Here is a 20929-nt window from a genome sequence, read left to right on the forward strand (position 1 = left end):
TGCTGTTAGAACGATTAGGACCTCCCCACCGAGCCCCCACCAACCCTCCCTCTCCCCGACTGACCCTCCCTCCCCACCCATACCCCACCCACCCTCCCTCCCAACCGATCCCCCCCACCGACCCTCCCTCCCAACCGATCCCCCCCACGACCCTCCCTCCCCACCCACCCTCCCTCCCAACCGATCCCCCCCACGACCCTCCCTCCCTCCCCACACCCCACCCACCCTCCCTCCGAACCGATCCCCCCCACGACCCTCCCTCCCCACCGACCGACCCCCCTCCCATGATCCTGCCTCCGATCCTTTCTCCCCACTGACCCCCCCCCCCCCCCACCGACTGTCCCTCCCAACCGACCCCCCACTGACCCTCCCTCCCCTCAACAGGAAGTGTTTTCGTTGACCATTCCAGATATTGGAGAACATCATTCTGTTCTTGTGACTTGTCACTAAAGGTCATGGAGCTCAGTCATTAGCCACTACCTGACATACGGATATAGAGAGCCACACACACCTAGACATACAAAGGCACAGACATAGGCACACTGTTATATAAACAGCCACACAGACAGACATACACATTCATTTTTAGCCTGTCTTGTGAGGGACTCACAACAGGACAGCTCCATTGTAAAACGACTCCCTTACTCCCAGTCTGTTTGAAAAATTACAACAAATATCAAGGTCTCATTGTTATCATCACAGATACACTCACACAATGTTTCACTAATATATTTACGGACATTCTCACCAGTATCTCAGTGGTGTACATTCACTGGTGCACACTGACTGAGATCTCACTGATAAACACTGACTGAGATCTCACTGATAAACACTGACTGAGATCTCACTGATAAACACTGACTGAGATCTCACTGATAAACACTGACTGAGATCTCACTGATAAACACTGACTGAGATCTCACTGGTATAAAATTACTGAGATCTAATTGATAAACACTGACTGAGATCTCACTGGTATACACTGACTGAGATCTCACTGGTACACACTGACTGAGATCTCACTGGTACACACTGACTGAGATCTCACTGGTACACACTGACTGAGATCTCACTGGTACACACTGACTGAGATCTCACTGGTACACACTGACTGAGATCTCACTGGTACACACTGACTGAGATCTCACTGGGATACACTGACTGAGATCTCACTGGTATACACTGACTGAGATCTCACTGGTATACACTGACTGAGATCACACTGGTATACACTGACTGAGATCTCACTGGTATACACTGACTGAGATCTCACTGGTACACACTGACTGAGATCTCACTGGTACACACTGACTGAGATCTCACTGGTACACACTGACTGAGATCTCACTGGTACACACTGACTGAGATCTCACTGGGATACACTGACTGAGATCTCACTGGTATACACTGACTGAGATCTCACTGGTATACACTGACTGAGATCACACTGGTATACACTGACTGAGATCTCACTGGTATACACTGACTGAGATCTCACTGGTATACACTGACTGAGATCTCACTGGTATACACTGACTGAGATCTCACTGGTATACACTGACTGAGATCTCACTGGTATACACTGACTGAGATCTCACTGGTATACACTGGCTGAGATCTCAATGGTATACACTTGCTGAGATTCTGCCCAATGTACTCACCAGCCATTTCCATGTTGAGATGATGTAGTTTTGTAAGGAATTCTCAACCCTGGCAACTTAGCAAACACACAAAGACACGGACTCACACATACATGGAGAGCAGCGCCTATGAAAGAAATGACGGCCACTAAATGAAGGAGCTGTTGATTGTTGATGCTACAGCTCGGATTTGCCGCTGAGTGAGCTCTCGTTTGTTTTGGTCTCGTGGCTGACAGACTGCGTCCGTTTCCTCTGGCCGCAGACAAAGTGACAGAATCGCTCCCGGAATCGTTCTCCCACAAAAAAGTAAACAACGGGATCGAGGCAGCTGTTGAGACTGGTGAGACAGGACGTGATACGATTGCTGAGAGCAATGAGCTTCCTGTCCTGGCAGCTGGAGTAGACCGTGCTGGTGGACAGGATGTAAACGTAACGGTTGATGTGATAGGGGACAAAGCAGATGAGGAAGATGGTCAGCACCAAGATGATCATCTTTATGGCCTTGTCCTTCAAGTGCCTCTCGATGCGTTTTCCCCTCCGGAGGCTGCGGATGATCAGCAAGTAGCAGGTCACTGTTATCACGAATGGAACCACAAACCCGACTGTCAGGGGCACCAGGGCGAAGCTGGAGGTCTTTTCGCGGTACAGCTGAAGGCACATGGTGGTGGTGTTGCCCATTTGGAGCGTTTGCGGTGCCGCAAGCATTGGCGCCACCCCCACCACGAGGACCACCCACAGCACGATGCAGACCACGTTTGCGTACAGCGGCTTGCGAATCCGCATGGACTTGACCGGGTACACGATGGCCAGGAAGCGGTCGGCGCTGATGCAGGTCAGGAAGAAGATGCTGGCGTACATGTTCAGGTAGAAGAGAAAGCCGGTGATGCGGCACGGAACCTCTCCAAACGGCCAGTGGTTCTGGCTCAGGTGGTAAACCATCCGCATTGGCAGGATCAGCACGTAGGAGAGGTCTGCTACTGCGAGGTGCATGAGGTAGATATTGGTGGTCGTGTTGGCATTCTTGTCACAGGAGAAAACCCACACGGCAAGGATGTTGCCGACAAAAGCCAACACAAATACAACCCCATAGAAGGAGGAGAAGAAAAGATTCTCTTCGCTGCTCTCCTGGGTACACTGCGATCCCTGCTGACCGCTGGCGTTGCTGAAGACAATGGGATAAGCCATAGTAGTGAGAGTGCGGACTGTAGGGAGCTTCAATGGACATCTGGAAAACAAACACAGGTCTGTTACAAACCCACTGATCTCTGTAATTCCTGCCGTTGCAGCCCCATTTCAAGATTGCTGCCATTGGTAACCACGATGCCCAATTGCAAACTCACTATTCTCTGTTTATTCTCACAGTTCAATTGCAAACTCATTGCTTTCTGTCTGTTCACACAGCAGATTGAATGCATGGTGCTTCACTCATATACAGCTCCATTACAGTCTTGCTGCCCTCTGGATATTCAAGCAGCTCCATTACACACTGCTCACTGTGCATTGACACAGCTCCATTACAAACTACTCAATAAACATTGGCACAGCTCCATTACAAACTGCTCACTGTATATTGATAGACCTCCACTACACACTGCTCACTGTGCATTGACACAGCTCCATTACAAACTTCTCACTGTGCCTTGACACAGCTCCATGACAAACTACTCAATAAGCATTGGCACAGCTCCATTACAAACTGCTCGCTGTGTATTGATAGACCTCCATTACACGCTGCTCACTGTGCATTGACACAGCTCCGTTACAAACTGCTCAATGAACATTGACACAGCTCCATTACAAACTGCTCAATGAATATTGACACAGCTTCAATACACACTGTTCACTGTATATTGACAGCTCCATTACAAACTGCTCATTATATATTCTCAGATTCTATTTACAAACTACTCAGCACACTGACACAGCTCCATTACAAATTGCTCACTGTGCACTGACAGGTTCCAGTTACAACTACTCATTGCACATTGACACAGCTCAATTATAAACTGCTCACTGCACATTCATATATACCATTTACAAATTGTTCACTGCATCAACACAGTTCTATTACAAACCGCACATTGCTGCTCACTGCGCATTCTAGACACAACCTAGTTACAAACTGTACTGTTTGGGTGCTGATGTACCGGTAGTAACTTTCCATTGAACGTGCACAATCACTGCAAATTGACACACTAACACCGTATTGACAGTACACGGGGCCTGCAAGTGTTAGAGGCAGACTTTGAGATGTATATGTGACATGTAAATTGTTCTAAATGTGGCCTGTAGGAAGTACAGTTGTGCAGCAAGAGGTGTATAAACAAAAAGCAAAAAGATGTAGGTGTATTTGGCCTGTAGTAATGAATGTAGCCTGTAGTAATGAATGTAGCCTGTAGTAATGAATGTTGAATACAGTGATGAATGTAGCATGTGCTAATGAATGAAGTCTGAAGTAATTAACGTAGCTTGTAGTAACAAATTATAGAGTGCAGCTTAATGAATGTAGAATGCAGTAATAAATATAGCCTGTGTTAATGAATGTAGCCTGTAGCAATGATTGCAGGCTGTAGTGACAAATGTAGCCTTAGTAATGAATGTACCATTGTGGTAACGAATGTAACTGTAGTGATGAATGTAGGCTGTAGTAATAAATGTAGAATGTAGTAATCAATGAAACTTGTGGTAATGAATGCATCCTGTATTAATGAATGTAGCATGGAGTAATGAATGTAGCCAGTGATAATGAATGTTGCCTATATCAATAAATGTAGCCTGTAGTAATGAATGTAGAATGCAGCGATTGATGCAGCCTATTGTATTGAATGTAGCCTGTGTTAATGAACGTAGCCCATAGTAATGAATTTCACTTCAGCAATGAATGCAGCCTGTAGTAATGATTGAAGGCTGTAGAGACAAATGTAGCCTGTGGTAATGAATTTGAATTCAGTAATGATTGTAGGCTGTAGTAATGATTGTAGCCTGTAGTAATGAATGTAGCCTGTGGTAATGAATGTAGCCTGTGGTAATGAATTTGAATTCAGCGATGATTTTAGGCTGTAGTAATGTTGTAGGCAATAGTGATGAATGTAGCCTTAGCAATGCATGTACCATTGTGGTAATGAATGTAGCTGTAGTGATGAATGTAGCCTCTACTAATGAATGTAACTGCAGTAATGAATGCAGGCTGTATTAAGAATGTAGCCTGTAATGATGAAAGTAGCATGCAGTAATGAATGTAGCCTGTAGTAATGATTCTGGACTGTAGTAATGAATGTAGCCTGTGGTAATGATTCTGGACTGTAGTAATGAATGTAGCCTGTGGTAATGATTCTGGACTGTAGTAATGAATGTAGCCTGTGGTAATGATTCTGGACTGTAGTAATGTATGTAGCCTGTGGTAATGATTCTGGACTGTAGTAATGAATGTAGCCTGTGGTAATGATTCTGGACTGTAGTAATGTATGTAGCCTGTGGTAATGATTCTGGACTGTAGTAATGAATGTAGCCTGTGGTAATGATTCTGGACTGTAGTAATGAATGTAGCCTGTGGTAATGATTCTGGACTGTAGTAATGTATGTAGCCTGTGGTAATGATTCTGGACTGTAGTAATGTATGTAGCCTGTGGTAATGATTCTGGACTGTAGTAATGAATGTAGCCTGTGGTAATGATTCTGGACTGTAGTAATGTATGTAGCCTGTGGTAATGATTCTGGACTGTAGTAATGAATGTAGCCTGTGGTAATGATTCTGGACTGTAGTAATGAATGTAGCCTGTGGTAATGATTCTGGACTGTAGTAATGAATGTAGCCTGCGGTAATGATTCTGGACTGTAGTAATGAATGTAGCCTGTGGTAATGATTCTGGACTGTAGTAATGAATGTAGCCTGTGGTAATGATTCTGGACTGTAGTAATGAATGTAGCCTGTGGTAATGATTCTGGACTGTAGTAATGAATGTAGCCTGTGGTAATGATTCTGGACTGTAGTAATGTATGTAGCCTGTGGTAATGAATGTAGATTGCTGTGATCAATGCAACCTGTATTATCAATGTAGCCTGCAGTAATAAATGTTGCCTGTATTAATGAATGTAGCCTGTAGTAATGAATGTTGACTGCATTAATGAATGTAGAATGCAGCGATAAATGCAATCTGCAGTAATGAATTTAGGGTGCAATAACGAATGTAACCTGTGGTAATGAATGTAGCATGTTGTATTGATTCTGGACTGTAGTAATGAATGTAGCCTACAGTAATGAATGTAGCATGCTGTAATGAATGTAGCCTGTGGTGATGAATGTAGCCTGTGGTGATGAATGTAGCCTGTGGTGATGAATGTAGCATGCTGTAATGAATGTAGCATGCTGTAATGAATGTAGCATGCTGTAATGAATGTAGCCTGCTGTAATGAATGTAGCATGCTGTAATGAATGTAGCCTGCTGTAATGAATGTAGCCTATAGTAATGAACGTAGCATGCTGTAATGAACGTAGCATGCTGTAATGAAGGTAGCCTGCAGTAATGAAGGTAGCCTGCAGTAATGAATGTAGCGGGCTGTAATGAATGTAGCGTGCTGTAATGAATGTAGCATGCAGTAATGAATGTAGCATGCTGTAATGAATGTAGCATGCTGTAATGAATGTAGCATGCAGTAATGAATGTAGCATGCTGTAATGAATGTAGCATGCTGTAATGAATGTAGCATGCTGTAATGAATGTAGCGGGCTGTAATGAATGTAGCGTGCTGTAATGAATGTAGCATGCAGTAATGAATGTAGCATGCTGTACTGAATGTAGCCTGCAGTAATGAATGTAGCATGCTGTAATGAATGTAGCCTGCAGTAATGAAGGTAGCCTGCAGTAATGAACGAAGCCTGCAGTAATGAACGTAGCCTGCAGTAATGAACGTAGCCTGCAGTAATGAACCTGGCCTGCTGTAATGAACGTAGCCTGCTGTAATGAATGTAGCCTGCTGTAATAAATGTAGCCTGCAGTAATGAACGTAGCCTATAGTAATGAATGTAGCCTGTAGTAATGAATGTAGCATGCAGTGATGAATGTAGCATGCAGTGATGAATGTAGCATCGCTGTAATGAATGTAGCATGCTGTAATGAATGTAGCCTGCAGTAATGAATGTAGCGTGCTGTAATGAATGTAGCATGCAGCAATGAATGTAGCATGCAGCAATGAATGTAGCATGCTGTAATGAATGTAGCATGCTCTAATGAATGTAGCATGCTCTGATGAATGTAGCATGTTGTGATGAATGTAGCCTGTAGTGATGAATGTAGCCTGTAGTAATGAATGTAGCATGCTGTAATGAATGTAGCATGTTGTGATGAATGTAGCCTACAGTAATGAATGTAGCATGCAGTGATGAATGTAGCATGCAGTGATGAATGTAGCCTGCAGTAATGAATGTAGCATGCTGTAATGAATGTAGCCTGCAGTAATGAATGTAGCCTGCAGTAATGAATGTAGCATGCTGTAATGAATGTAGCATGCAGTAATGAATGTAGCATGCTGTAATGAATGTAGCGGGCTGTAATGAATGTAGCGTGCTGTAATGAATGTAGCATGCTGTGATGAATGTAGCATGCTGTGATGAATGTAGCATGCTGTGATGAATGTAGCATGCTGTAATGAATGTAGCCTACAGTAATGAATGTAGCCTACTGTAATGAATGTAGCATGTTGTGCTGAATGTAGCATGCTGTAATGAAGGTAGCATGCAGTAATGAATGTAACATGCAGTAATGAATGTAGTCTGTAGTAATGAATGTAGCATGCTGTAATGCATGTAGCCTATAATAATGAATGTAGCCTGCTGTAATGAATGTAGCATGCTGTGATGAATGTAGTATGTAGTAATGAATGTAGCCTGTAGTAATGAATGTAGCCTGTAGTAATGAATGTAGCATGCAGTAATGAATGTAGCCTATATTAATGAATGTAGCCTGCTGTGATGAATGTAGCATACTGTAATGAATGTAGCCTATTGTAATGAATGTAGCATGCTGTAATGAATGTAGCATGCTGTGATGAATGTAGTATGTAGTAATGAAGGTAGCCTGTAGTAATGAATGTAGCATGCTGTAATGAATGTAGCCTGTAGTAATGAATGTCGCATGTTGTGATGAATGTAGCCTGTAGTAATGAATGTAGCCTGTAGTAATGAATGTCGCATGTTGTGATGAATGTAGCATGCTGTAATGAATGTAACGTGCTGTAATGAATGTAGCCTATAGTAATGAATGTAGCCTATAGTAATGAATGTAGCATGCTGTAATGAATGTAGCATGTTGTATTGATTCTGGACTGTAGTAATGAATGTAGCACGCTGTAATGAATGTAGCATGCTGTAATGAATGTAGCATGCTGTAATGAATGTAGCCTATAGTAATGAATGTAGCGTGCCATAATGAATGTAGCGTGCTGTAATGAATGTAGCGTGCTGTAATGAATGTAGCGTGCTGTAATGAATGTAGCGTGCTGTAATGAATGTTGCATGCTGTGATGAATGTAATCTGTAGTAATGAATGTAGCATGTTGTAATGAATGTAGCATGCAGTAATGAATGTGGCATGCAGTAATGAATGTGACATGCTGTAATGAATGTAGCATGCAGTAATGAATGTAGCATGCAGTAATGAATGTAGCATGCAGTAATGAATGTAGCATGCTGTAATGAATGTAGCATGTTGTAATGAATGTAGCATGCAGTGATGAATGTAGCAAGCTGTAATGAATGTAGCAAGCTGTAATGAATGTAGCAAGCTGTAATGAATGCAGCATGCTGTAATGAATGCAGCATGCTGTAATGAATGCAGCATGCTGTAATGAATGTAGCATGCAGTAATGAATGTAGCATGCAGTAATGAATGTAGCATGCTGTAATGAACGTAGCATGTTGTAATGAATGTAGCATGCAGTGATGAATGTAGCAAGCTGTAATGAATGTAGCAAGCTGTAATGAATGTAGCAAGCTGTAATGAATGCAGCATGCTGTAATGAATGCAGCATGCTGTAATGAATGCAGCATGCTGTAATGAATGCAGCATGCTGTAATGAATGCAGCATGCTGTAATGAATGTAGCATGCTGTAATGAATGTAGCATGCAGTAATGAATGTAGCATGCAGTAATGAATGTAGCATGCAGTAATGAATGCAGCATGTTGCGATGAATGTAGCCTGCAGTAATGAATGTAGCATTTTTTTAAAAAATTCGTTCATGGGATGTGGGCGTCGCTGGCAAGGCCGGCATTTATTGCCCAGCCCTGGGCATGCTGTAATGAATGTAGCATGCTGTAATGAATGTCGTATGTTGTGATGAATATAGCACGTTGTGATGAATGTAGCATGCTGTAATGAATGTAGCATGCTGTAATTAATGTAACGTGCTGTAATGAATGTAGCCTATAGTAATGAATGTAGCCTGTAGTAATGAATGTAGCGTGCTGTAATGAATGTAGCATGCTGTGATGAATGTAGCATGCTGTGATGAACGTAGCATGTTGTGATGAATGTAGTCTGTAGTAATGAATGTCGCATTTTAAAAATTTTTTTTATTCGTTCACGGGATGTGGGCGTCGCTGGCAAGGCCGGCATTTATTGCCCAGCCCTGGGCATGCTGTAATGAATGTAGCATGTTGTGATGAATATAGCACGTTGTGATGAATGTAGCATGCTGTAATGAATGTAGCATGCTGTAATGAATGTAGCATGCTGTAATTAATGTAACGTGCTGTAATGAATGTAGCCTATCGTAATGAATGTAGCCTGTAGTAATGAATGTAGCGTGCTGTAATGAATGTAGCATATTGTGATGAATGTAGCATGCTGTGATGAATGTAGCATGCTGTGATGAATGTAACATGCTGTAATTAATGTAACGTGCTGTAATGAATGTAGCCTGTAGTAATGAATGTAGCATGCTGTGATGAATGTAGCATGCTGTAATGAATGTAGCATGCTGTAATGAATGTAACGTGCTGTAATGAATGTAATGTGCTGTAATGAATGTAGCATGCTGTAATGAATGTAGCCTATAGTAATGAATGTAACGTGCTGTAATGAATGTAGCATGCTGTAATGAATGTAGCCTGCAGTAATGAATGTAGCATGCTGTAATGAATGTAGCATGCTGTAATGAATGTAGCATGCTGTGATGAATGTAGCATGCTGTAATTAATGTAACATGCTGTAATGAATGTAGCCTATAGTAATGAATGTAGCCTGTAGTAATGAATGTAGCGTGCTGTAATGAATGCAGCATGCTGTGATGAATGTAGCATGCTGTGATGAATGTAGCGTGCTGTAATGAATGCAGCATGCTGTGATGAATGTAGCATGCTGTGATGAATGTAGCATGCTGTAATGAATGTAGCCTGCAGTAATGAATGTAGCCTGCAGTAATGAATGTAGCCTGCAGTAATGAATGCAGCATGCTGTGATGAATGTAGCATGCTGTAATTAATGTAACGTGCTGTAATGAATGTAGCCTATAGTAATGAATGTAGCCTGTAGTAATGAATGTAGCGTGCTGTAATGAATGTAGCATATTGTGATGAATGTAGCATGCTGTGATGAATGTAGCATGCTGTAATGAATGTAGCGTGCTGTAATGAATGTAGCATGCTGTAATGAATGTATCATGCTGTGATGAATTTAATCTGTAGTAATGAATGTAGCATGTTGTAATGAATGTAGCATGCAGTAATGAATGTAGCATGCAGTAATGAATGTGGCATGCTGTAATGAATGTAGCATGCAGTAATGAATGTGGCATGCTGTAATGAATGTAGCATGCAGTAATGAATGTAGCATGCAGTAATGAATGTAGCAAGCTGTAATGAATGTAGCAAGCTGTAATGAATGTAGCAAGCTGTAATGAATGCAGCATGCAGTAATGAATGCAGCATGCTGTAATGAATGCAGCATGCTGTAATGAATGCAGCATGCTGTAATGAATGTAGCATGCTGTAATGAATGTAGCATGCAGTAATGAATGTAACATGCAGTAATGAATGTAGCATGCTGTGATGAATGCAGTCTGTAGTAATGAATGTAGCATGTTGTAATGAATGTAGCATGCAGTAATGAATGTAGCATGCTGTAATGAATGCGGCATGCTGTAATGAATGTAGCATGTAGTAATGAATGTAGCATGTAGTAATGAATGTAGCATGCAGTAATGAATGTAGCATGCAGTAATGAATGTAGCATGTTGCGATGAATGTAGCCTGCAGTAATGAATGTAGCATTTTTTTTTATTCGTTCATGGGATGTGGGCGTCGCTGGCAAGGCCGGCATTTATTGCCCAGCCCTGGGCATGCTGTAATGAATGTAGCATGCTGTAATGAATGTAGCATGCTGTAATGAATGTAGCCTATAGTAATGAATGTAGCCTGTAGTAATGAATGTAGTGTGCTGTAATGAATGTAGCATGCTGTGATGAATGTAGCATGCTGTGATGAACGTAGCATGTTGTGATGAATGTAGTCTGTAGTAATGAATGTCGCATTTTTAAAAAATTTTTTATTCGTTCACGGGATGTGGGCGTCGCTGGCAAGGCCGGCATTTATTGCCCAGCCCTGGGCATGCTGTAATGAATGTAGCATGCTGTAATGAATGTAGCATGCTGTAATGAATGTAGCATGTTGTGATGAATATAGCACGTTGTGATGAATGTAGCATGCTGTAATGAATGTAGCATGCTGTAATGAATGTAGCATGCTGTGATGAATGTAGCATGCTGTAATTAATGTAACGTGCTGTAATGAATGTAGCCTATAGTAATGAATGTAGCCTGTAGTAATGAATGTAGCGTGCTGTGATGAATGTAGCATGCTGTGATGAATGTAGCATGCTGTAATTAATGTAACGTGCTGTAATGAATGTAGCCTATAGTAATGAATGTAGCCTGTAGTAATGAATGTAGCGTGCTGTAATGAATGTAGCATATTGTGATGAATGTAGCATGCTGTGATGAATGTAGCATGCTGTGATGAATGTAACATGCTGTAATTAATGTAACGTGCTGTAATGAATGTAGCCTGTAGTAATGAATGTAGCATGTTGTGATGAATGTAGCATGCTGTGATGAATGTAGCATGCTGTAATGAATGTAGCATGCTGTAATGAATGTAGCATGCTGTAATGAATGTAGCATGCTGTAATGAATGTAACGTGCTGTAATGAATGTAACGTGCTGTAATGAATGTAGCCTATAGTAATGAATGTAGCATGCTGTAATGAATGTAGCATGCAGTAATGAATGTAACGTGCTGTAATGAATGTAGCATGCTGTAATGAATGTAGCCTGCAGTAATGAATGTAGCATGCTGTAATGAATGTAGCATGCTGTAATGAATGTAGCCTGCAGTAATGAATGTAGCCTGCAGTAATGAATGTAGCATGCTGTGATGAATGTAGCATGCTGTAATTAATGTAACATGCTGTAATGAATGTAGCCTATAGTAATGAATGTAGCCTGTAGTAATGAATGTAGCGTGCTGTGATGAATGTAGCATGCTGTAATAAATGTAGCATGCTGTGATGAATGTAACATGCTGTAATGAATGTAGCCTATAGTAATGAATGTAGCCTGTAGTAATGAATGTAGCGTGCTGTAATGAATGTAGCATGTTGTGATGAATGTAGCATGCTGTGATGAATGTAGCCTATAGTAATGAATGTAGCCTGTAGTAATGAATGTAGCATGTTGTAATGAATGTAGCATGCTGTAATGAATGTAGCATGCTGTAATGAATGTAACGTGCTGTAATGAATGTAGCATGCTGTAATGAATGTAGCCTATAGTATTGAATGTAGCATGCTGTAATGAATGTAGCATGCTGTAATGAATGTAGCCTATAGTAATGAATGTAACATGCTGTAATTAACGTGACGTGCTGTAATGAATGTAGCCTGTAGTAATGAATGTAGCATGTTGTGATGAATGTCGCATGCTGTGATGAATGTAGCATGCTGTAATGAATGTAGCATGCTGTGATGAATGTAACGTGCTGTAATGAATGTAGCCTGTAGTAATGAATGTAGCATGCTGTAATGAATGTAACGTGCTGTAATGAATATAGCATGCTGTGATGAATGTAGTCTGTAGTAATGAATGTCGCATGTTGTGATGAATGTAGCATGCTGTAATGAATGTAACGTGCTGTAATGAATGTAGCCTGTAGTAATGAATGTAGCGTGCTGTAATGAATGTAGCATGTTGTGATGAATGTAGCATGCTGTGATGAATGTAGCCTATAGTAATGAATGTAGCCTGTAGTTATGAATGTAGCATGCTGTAATGAATGTAGCATGCTGTAATGAATGTAGCATGCTGTAATGAATGTAACGTGCTGTAATGAATGTAGCCTATAGTAATGAATGTAGCCTGTAGTAATGAATGTAGCGTGCTGTAATGAATGTAGCATGTTGTGATGAATGTAGCATGCTGTGATGAATGTAGCCTATAGTAATGAATGTAGCATGCTGTGATGAATGTAGCATGCTGTAATGAATGTAACGTGCTGTAATGAATGTAGCCTATAGTAATGAATGTAGCCTATAGTAATGAATGTAGCCTGTAGTAATGAATGTAGCATGCTGTAATGAATGTAGCATGCTGTAATGAATGTAGCATGTTGTGATGAATGTAGCATGCTGTGATGAATGTAGCCTATAGTAATGAATGTAGCCTGTAGTAATGAATGTAGCATGTTGTAATGAATGTAGCATGCTGTAATGAATGAAGCCTATAGTAATGAATGTAGCCTGTAGTAATGAATGTAGCGTGCTGTGATGAATGTAGCATGCTGTAATGAATGTAACGTGCTGTAATGAATATAGCATGCTGTGATGAATGTCGTCTGTAGGAATTTATGTAGCATGTTGTAATGAATGTAGCATGCTGTGATGAATGTAGTCTGTAGTAATTAATGTAGCATGCTGTAATGAATGTAGCATGCTGTAATGAATGTAGCATGCTCTAATGAATGTAGCCTGTAGTAATGAATGTAGCCTGTAGTAATGAACGTAGCATGTTGTGATAAATGTAGCCTGCAGTAATGAATGTAGCCTGTTGTAATGAATGTAGCCTGTAGTAATGAATGTAACCCGTAGTAATGAATGTCGCATGTTGCGATGAATGTAGCCTGCAGTAATGAATGTAGCCTGTAGTAATGAATGTAGCCTGTAGTAATGAATGTAGCATGTTGTGATGAATGTAGCATGTTGTGATGAATGTAGCCTGTAGTAATGAATGTAGCATGCTGTGATGAATTTAGCCTGTAGTAATGAATGTAGCCTGTAGTAATGAATGTAGCATGTTGTGATGAATATAGCCTGTAGTAATGAATGTAGCATGTTGTGATGAATATAGCATGCTATGATGAATGTAGCATGTTGTAATGAATGTAGCATGTTGTAATGAATGTAGCATGCTGTGATGAATGTAGCGTGCTGTAATGAATGTAGCGTGCTGTAATGAATGTAGCATGCTGTAATGAATGTAGCGTGCTGTAATGAATATAGCATGCTGTGATGAATGTAGTCTGTAGTAATGAATGTAGCATGTTGTAATGAATGTAGCATGCAGTAATGAATGTAGCATGCTGTAATGAATGCAGCATGCTGTAATGAATGCAGCATGCTGTAATGAATGTAGCATGTTGTAATGAATGTAGCATGCTCTAATGAATGTAGCATGCTCTAATGAATGTAGCATGCTCTAATGAATGTAGCCCGTAGTAATGAATGCAGCATGCTGTAATGAATGCAGCATGCTGTAATGAATGCAGCATGCAGTAATGAATGTAGCCTGTAGTAATGAATGTAACCTGTAGTAATGAATGTCGCATGTTGTGATGAATGTCGCCAGCAGTAATGAATGTCGCATGCTGTAATGAAAGTAGCATGTTGTACTGAATGTAGCATGTTGTAATGAATGTAGCATGTTGTAATGAATGTAGCATGCTGTGATGAATGTAGCATGTTGTAATGAATGTAGCATGCTGTGATGAATGTAGCATGCTGTGATGAATGTAGCAGGCTGTGATGAATGTAGCATGCTGTGATGAATGTAGCATGTTGTAATGAATGTAGCATGTTGTAATGAATGTAGCATGCTGTGATGAATGTAGCATGCTGTGATGAATGTCGCATGCTGTGATGAATGTAGCATGCTGTGATGAATGTAGCATGTTGTAATGAATGTCGCATGTTGTAATGAATGTCGCATGTTGTAATGAATGTCGCATGCTGTGATGAATGTAGCATGCTGTGATGAATGTAGCATGTTGTAATGAATGTAGCATGTTGTAATGAATGTCGCATGCTGTGATGAATGTAGCATGCTGTGATGAATGTGGCATGCTGTAATGAATGTAGCCTGTAGTAATGAATGTAGCATGCTGTAATGAATGTAGCATGCTGTGATGAATGTAGCATGCTGTAATGAATGTAGCATGCTGTAATGAATGTAGCATGCTGTGATGAATGTAGCATGCTGTGATGAATGTAGCATGCTGTGATGAATGTAGCATGTTGTAATGAATGTAGCATGCTGTGATGAATGTAGCATGCTGTGATGAATGTAGCATGCTGTAATGAATGTAGCATGTTGTAATGAATGTAGCATGTTGTAATGAATGTAGCATGCTGTGATGAATGTAGCATGCTGTGATGAATGTAGCATGTTGTAATGAATGTAGCATGTTGTAATGAATGTAGCATGCTGTAATGAATGTAGCATGTAATGAATGTAGCATGTAATGAATGTAGCATGTAATGAATGTAGCCTCTAATAATGAATGTAGCCTGCTGTAATGAATGTAGCCTGTAGTAATAAAATGTAGCATGCTGTGATGAATGCAGCCTGTACTAATGAATGTCACCTGTAGGGATGAATGCTGCTGTGGTAATGAACGCACCCTGTCGGGATGAACGTACCCTGCAGCAGTGTACGTATGTTGCAGAAAGTGTCGTTGACCTATAGGAGGTGTAGTTTGCCTGTGGGTGGTCAGATACATGTACAACAAATGCGGGTTGTCGGAGACACATCTAAGGAGGCTGATGGTTTTTTGATCCTACAGCTGCTGAAAAAAGACCTCTGCTCCTTAAAAAGACATCTGAATAATTCACTCTTGCTTAAAGTAGATAAAGGCTAAAGTACTTTGTTTAAAAAATAACAGTATAAGTGCAGCATAGAGTAAGAGAGCTGTGAGTGAAGGCTGTGCTCGATCTTTCAGCTCCCCCACCAACACTGATCTAATTGAAATCTACTAATCTTTCAAATCAAACATAACTGTACCCTGATTGGCTTCCACTTTTATTTAAGAAGAAACCCCATGTCCCAATAACCGAGAAGCTCGAGTTTCAGAGCTAACTCAGCTATCCAAACTTAACCTCTCTCATTCAGACAAATATCTGGACTCGGACGTCCCCTTCAACCTGAGGGTGATGATTCTGGCTGTTTCACCTACACATAAAGTGACAAATCATGGCCTGCCTGCTGATCAATCATGGAACAGCGATGTCCCTCTCTGCCAGCTTTCTCATCAAGGAGGAGAGTTTGGCAATGGGTATCTTTGCCACTGTCTTTTCTGCAGCTTTGAGTTTTTTTAGTTGATGTGACTGAATGAGGTTTTATTAAAGAAATCCAACAGAAAACAAACCAGTGGATGTTAAATGAATCCTAATTCTTTGATTTTTAGAAGGGGTTCTGATGACAACTGTTGATCTGTAAGAGATGATCTGTTAGACTAATAAAGAAAACAAGAGACCTGGCAGAATCCAGTGCTGGTGGGATCCTTTTCACCTCGCACATAGTGCCTGTGAAAGGTTATAGTTGAGCAAAGAGTGCGAGGCTTGTAACAAGTGCCTCCGGAGTTCTCCGAGAACTGCTGAACCTCCAGTGGCCTTGCCTACCCATGGTGCCTGACAGAGAGCATCGCAAAGGATTCAATTACCACAGATAGAAACCGTTCCATTATAAAGAATTTAAGGAATGCTTTGCTCAATCTGAAAAACAATCCCTCCTTAATCCTCCTTTGTACCAACAGTTTGATAAAACAGTCTGCTGACAGCCAGGCAAACCAAAGCCGAGCTTGTAATGACTCCTAAGGGTGTTCTCTGATGCGGTGTGTAAGCAACCTTCAAAAATTCTTGAAGATAATTTGGAGAGGCTCTACAGTGGGAGATCATCTGACACTGAGCGAGACCACCTAACACCAAGATCAGGCAACCTGCCACTGAGCTAGACCACCTGCCACCCTCATAGACCTCTGACACTGAGACCAAACCTCCTGACATTGAGGTGAAACCATCCAACACCAAGTCAAACCAGCTGAGACTAAGATCAAACTGAAACCTCGATTAAACCAGCCTGACACTGAGATCATGAACAGAGGGTTTGGACCACCTTGACACTAAGATCAAACTTTGCCGAAGAGCATCCTTCTTTGAGAAAAAAATAAACACCCTTTCTAGGGATCAAAGTAACGGGGAACAACACGCCTTATACTCAGATCAAACAACCTGATACCAAATAAATCCTAACTCTCTGTTTTCTTCTCTTTCCTCCTTTCTCTTCTCTATCTGCGTCCTTTCTCTCTTTGTCTCCTCTCTTTTTCTTCTGTCTCCCCCTTCTTCACCCTTTTCTCTGCCTCCTCTCTTTCTTTCTCTGTCTCCATGCTCTCTTTGTTTCTCTTGCTGCCTCCTCTCTCTGCCCCACTATATCTCCTCCCCATATCTTTTGTTTTCCTTCTCTCCCTTGCTCTCTCTCCATCCTCTCTTTGTCTCCTTGCACTCTCTCGTCCTTTTCTCTCTCTGTCTCCTCTCTCCGTATCTCTATTCTACCTTTATCTCCTCTCTGACTCACTTTTCTGTCTCTTTCTTCTCTCTCTGTCTCCTGTTTTTTGTTTGCTCTATCTCAAAATGTTCATTCTTTTTCTGCCCCACTCCATTCTCTCTCTCGTCCACTCACTCTCTCTGCTTCCCTCCCTTTTCTCTGGGGCCTCTCTCTCTCCTTTTCTGTCTCTACCTCCATTCTCTTTATTCTCCTTCAGTCTTCCTTCTCTGACACTCTCTTCTATCTATCTTCCTTCTTCTCTGTCTCTTTTTGTTTCCTCTCTATTTTCCTTCTTGCCTCTTCTGTCTGTCTTTCTCCATGTGTGTATCTCTGCTACTCTCCCTCTCTGTTTCTTTCTCTATCTTCCTTCTCTCTCTTTCCTCTCTCTGCTCCACACCCCTTTTTCTGTTCCTATCTTTTTCTCTCTCCCTTCTTTCTCTTTGATTCCTGTCTCTCCCTATTGCCTTTCTCTCTGCTCTACTGTCTTTGTCTCCACATGCCCTCTGTCTCAAATTCCTTTGTTTTCTCTCTCTCTCTCTCTCCCGCTCTCTCTCTCTCCCGCTCTCTCTCTTCTCTCCATCAAGCTGTCTCCCTCCTCTCTGTTCTTTCTGTGTCTGTCCGTCTGTCTTTCTGTCAGTCTTTCTATCTTCTCTTTTGCCATCTTCATTTTCTCGTTCCTTCCTTTCTGCTCTTCTTCCTTGTATCTCCAATTCTCTGTCTTCCTTCTCCCTATGACTTTCTATCTCTGTCTCTTCTCTCTTTGCTCTTCTGTCTCTGGCTCCATTTTGTCTCCCTCTTTCCACACTTTCTCATCTGTCACACGCACTATTTTCCTTCAAAGTTCTCTCTATCCCCTTTGTCCATCTTCTCTCGGTCTCTCTCTGCTTTCCTTCTCTTTCTGTCTCTCTCTCTCTCCCTCTCTGCCTTTGTCTTCAGTCTCCTTTCTTTGTCTTTATCTCTATATCTGTCTCCTTTCTCTCTATCTCTCATCGCCTCTCCTCTCTTTCTCTTTCTATCTTCTTTCTCTCTCTTCTCTGTCTTCCTTCTCTCCCGCTCTCTCTTTCCCTTCTTTCTGGTTTGTATCTCTGACATTTCTCGGGTTTTCCTCTGTCCAGTTTTTTCTCTGTTTTCCCCCAGCTCTCCATTGTAGGTCCATCTAGTTATCTGTAAGTTACTTCACTATAGGTCTCGTCAGGTGCCCTAGTCTGTGCTCTATAGGTTGCTTTAACTTATCGTACTTTTTGCACACTTTTCTTATTAAAGCGATTTCATGTTTAACTTGCACAGGGGAAATCATCCAAAATGTCCCTAAACTCGAGCAGTGACTCGGATAAGGAACTTTATCTCCCCCACTGCTTACTACAGCAGTTCCAGTTTTAAAATATCCTGCTCTAATTGATGATAATATTGGTGCCGCAGTGGAATGACTTGTCTTTGACAAGACGAAAACTTTCCTCTTACGGGCTTTTGATCACTGTGCTTGGGAGCAATTGCAGTCTTGCCAGAACTCCAAAGTGTTAATTGATATTTCTGTAATAAGCAGCAACATAAAAGTGCTGTAACCGTGTTTCACCACAGGAAGTCACAGAATGAGAATCCCAACACTCAGGGTTTGGAGTTTTCTTATCAAGTATTTAAAATGTAGAATATAAAATAATTCCTAGGATGCTTCTTCTCTCTCCCATCTCTCCTTCTCCTTCTCTTCCCTCTCTCTCTCCCCACACCCTTTTTATTTTTCTTTCTCTTTCTTTCCCCTTTATCATTTACTAATAATTACTTTCCCCTGGTTATTGCATTGAACATTTGCTCTTTCAGTCTTGCTGTGTCTCTCCCTCTCTTTCTCGTTTTCATCACTCAGTCACTCTATCAGACGTTCTGTCTGTCACACTGCTTTTCTCCTCTCTGCTTCTACCTTTTCCCCAATCCATCTGTCCCTGAACTTTTTCTCCTGCCCATCTGTCTCGCTGCTCTTTCTCCACTCTTGACCCCACCTGTTCCCCTCTCTCCTCTTCTTCCCTCTCCGTTACTCTACCCCCGTCTGTCTCTCCCTCACAGTACAATGTCTCTCTCGCAGACTTTTTGTTTTCCCCACGGAAAATTGCAAAGAACTGCAGCTGTCTGCACACTGACATACCTGCTGTTGATGGCAGCCTCGGGACTGCTGGAAACTCAGTGAGAAGGGTCCCACTCCTGAACTCTCTGCTTCCAAATCCACTTATGGTGTTCATTCAGCAAAATGAAGAGGGAGTAAATCACACAAGAGCAGCACATTCCCAAGTGCTGCACATGATCCAGGCTGCGTGAATCAGTCTGGTGGGGGTGGTTCTATATAACTAGTACAGAGACCGTGGCTGGGTATTGTCAACCAACCAACAGAGGGAGCTCATTGTGTGTTAAATGAAAAGAATTTTAATTTTTTTTTCCCCCTAAAACTTTCTGAGACGAGCTTTATGATATTTTCTGTGTGTGATTCCTTTATGAAGCCCCTGGAGCGGGTCAGCCTGGTTGGCGTGCTTTTCTATGCGCCTGTGTGACCGATTCCTCACAATACTTGCCCTACAATGGGAGGTTTCAGCACAGACACATTAGTGTGGGGACAGCAGTGGCAATGAGGAGGGAGTTTGGGCGGCATGGCAACTGGATCAGGCCTTTCAAAAATGTACTGTGTTTCTGAGACGGGTATCCATAAACAGAGGAGTATTGAGTGCACAAATGTCCAAAGATAATATACTGCCACTGTCCCAGCCTCAAGCCCCTCTGGATGAAGTGAGCAGATTTTGTGTCAGGGGTGGGAGAAGGGAGAAGGTTATTTAAATCAGCACAATTCTGGAGAGATCAACTCCAGAATTCTGAGCTTAGTAAGTGTAGTGAGAGGTGGGGCAGGTGCGAGCAGCAATGTTCCTATCTGATAACCTCTGATACAGGCAATCCCAGATCTGCACCGACCCTTTGCAATATTAAGACATTCATATAGTTTTAGGTCTGCATTGACCTTGTCCAATAAGGAGCAAGTCCAAGATCTATATTGACCCTATCCAATAAGGAGCAAGTTCATGATCTATATTGACCCTGTCCAATAAGGAGCAAGTCCAAGATCTATATTGACCCTATCCAATAAGGAGCAAGTTCATGATCTATATTGACCCTGTCCAATAAGGAGCAAGTCCAAGATCTATATTGACCCTATCCAATAAGGAGCAAGTTCATGATCTACACTGACCCTGTCCAATAAGGAGCAGATCATAGAATCATACAGCAGTGAAGATTGGCCGTTCAGCTCTGAAAGAGCTACCAATTAGTCCCATTCCCTTGCTCTTTCCACATAGCCCTGCAAAATCTTCCTTTTCAAGTATTTATCCAATGCCCTTTTGAAAGTTACTATTGAATCTGCTCTCACCGCCCTTTCAGGCAGTGTATTCCAGATCA

General features: G+C 41.7%; 2 protein-coding genes across 3 annotated transcripts in view; one reads left to right on the top strand and one right to left on the bottom strand.

The window, feature by feature from the left end:
* LOC137331664 (LIM and senescent cell antigen-like-containing domain protein 2) overlaps window positions 1-20929 on the top strand; it is a 216773-nt gene that overhangs the window by 134692 nt on the left and 61152 nt on the right. The window lies entirely within an intron of this gene.
* Window positions 373-19790, bottom strand: gpr17 (G protein-coupled receptor 17). The gene is made up of 2 exons (XM_067994812.1): window positions 19638-19790; window positions 373-2865 (listed from the first exon to the last, which is right to left on the bottom strand). The coding sequence occupies exon 2, from the start codon at window positions 2823-2825 to the stop codon at window positions 1818-1820; it is 1008 nt and encodes a 335-aa protein (XP_067850913.1). The 5' UTR covers window positions 2826-2865; window positions 19638-19790; the 3' UTR covers window positions 373-1817.

This window comes from Heptranchias perlo, chromosome 13, assembly GCF_035084215.1.
Source record: "Heptranchias perlo isolate sHepPer1 chromosome 13, sHepPer1.hap1, whole genome shotgun sequence".
In the NCBI taxonomy this organism is placed as follows: Eukaryota; Metazoa; Chordata; class Chondrichthyes; order Hexanchiformes; family Hexanchidae; genus Heptranchias; species Heptranchias perlo.

Bases quoted from the DNA above. Each gene is read 5' to 3' on its own strand.
- gpr17 (XM_067994812.1), bottom strand. From the start codon at position 2,825: ATGGCTTATCCCATTGTCTTCAGCAACGCCAGCGGTCAGCAGGGATCG.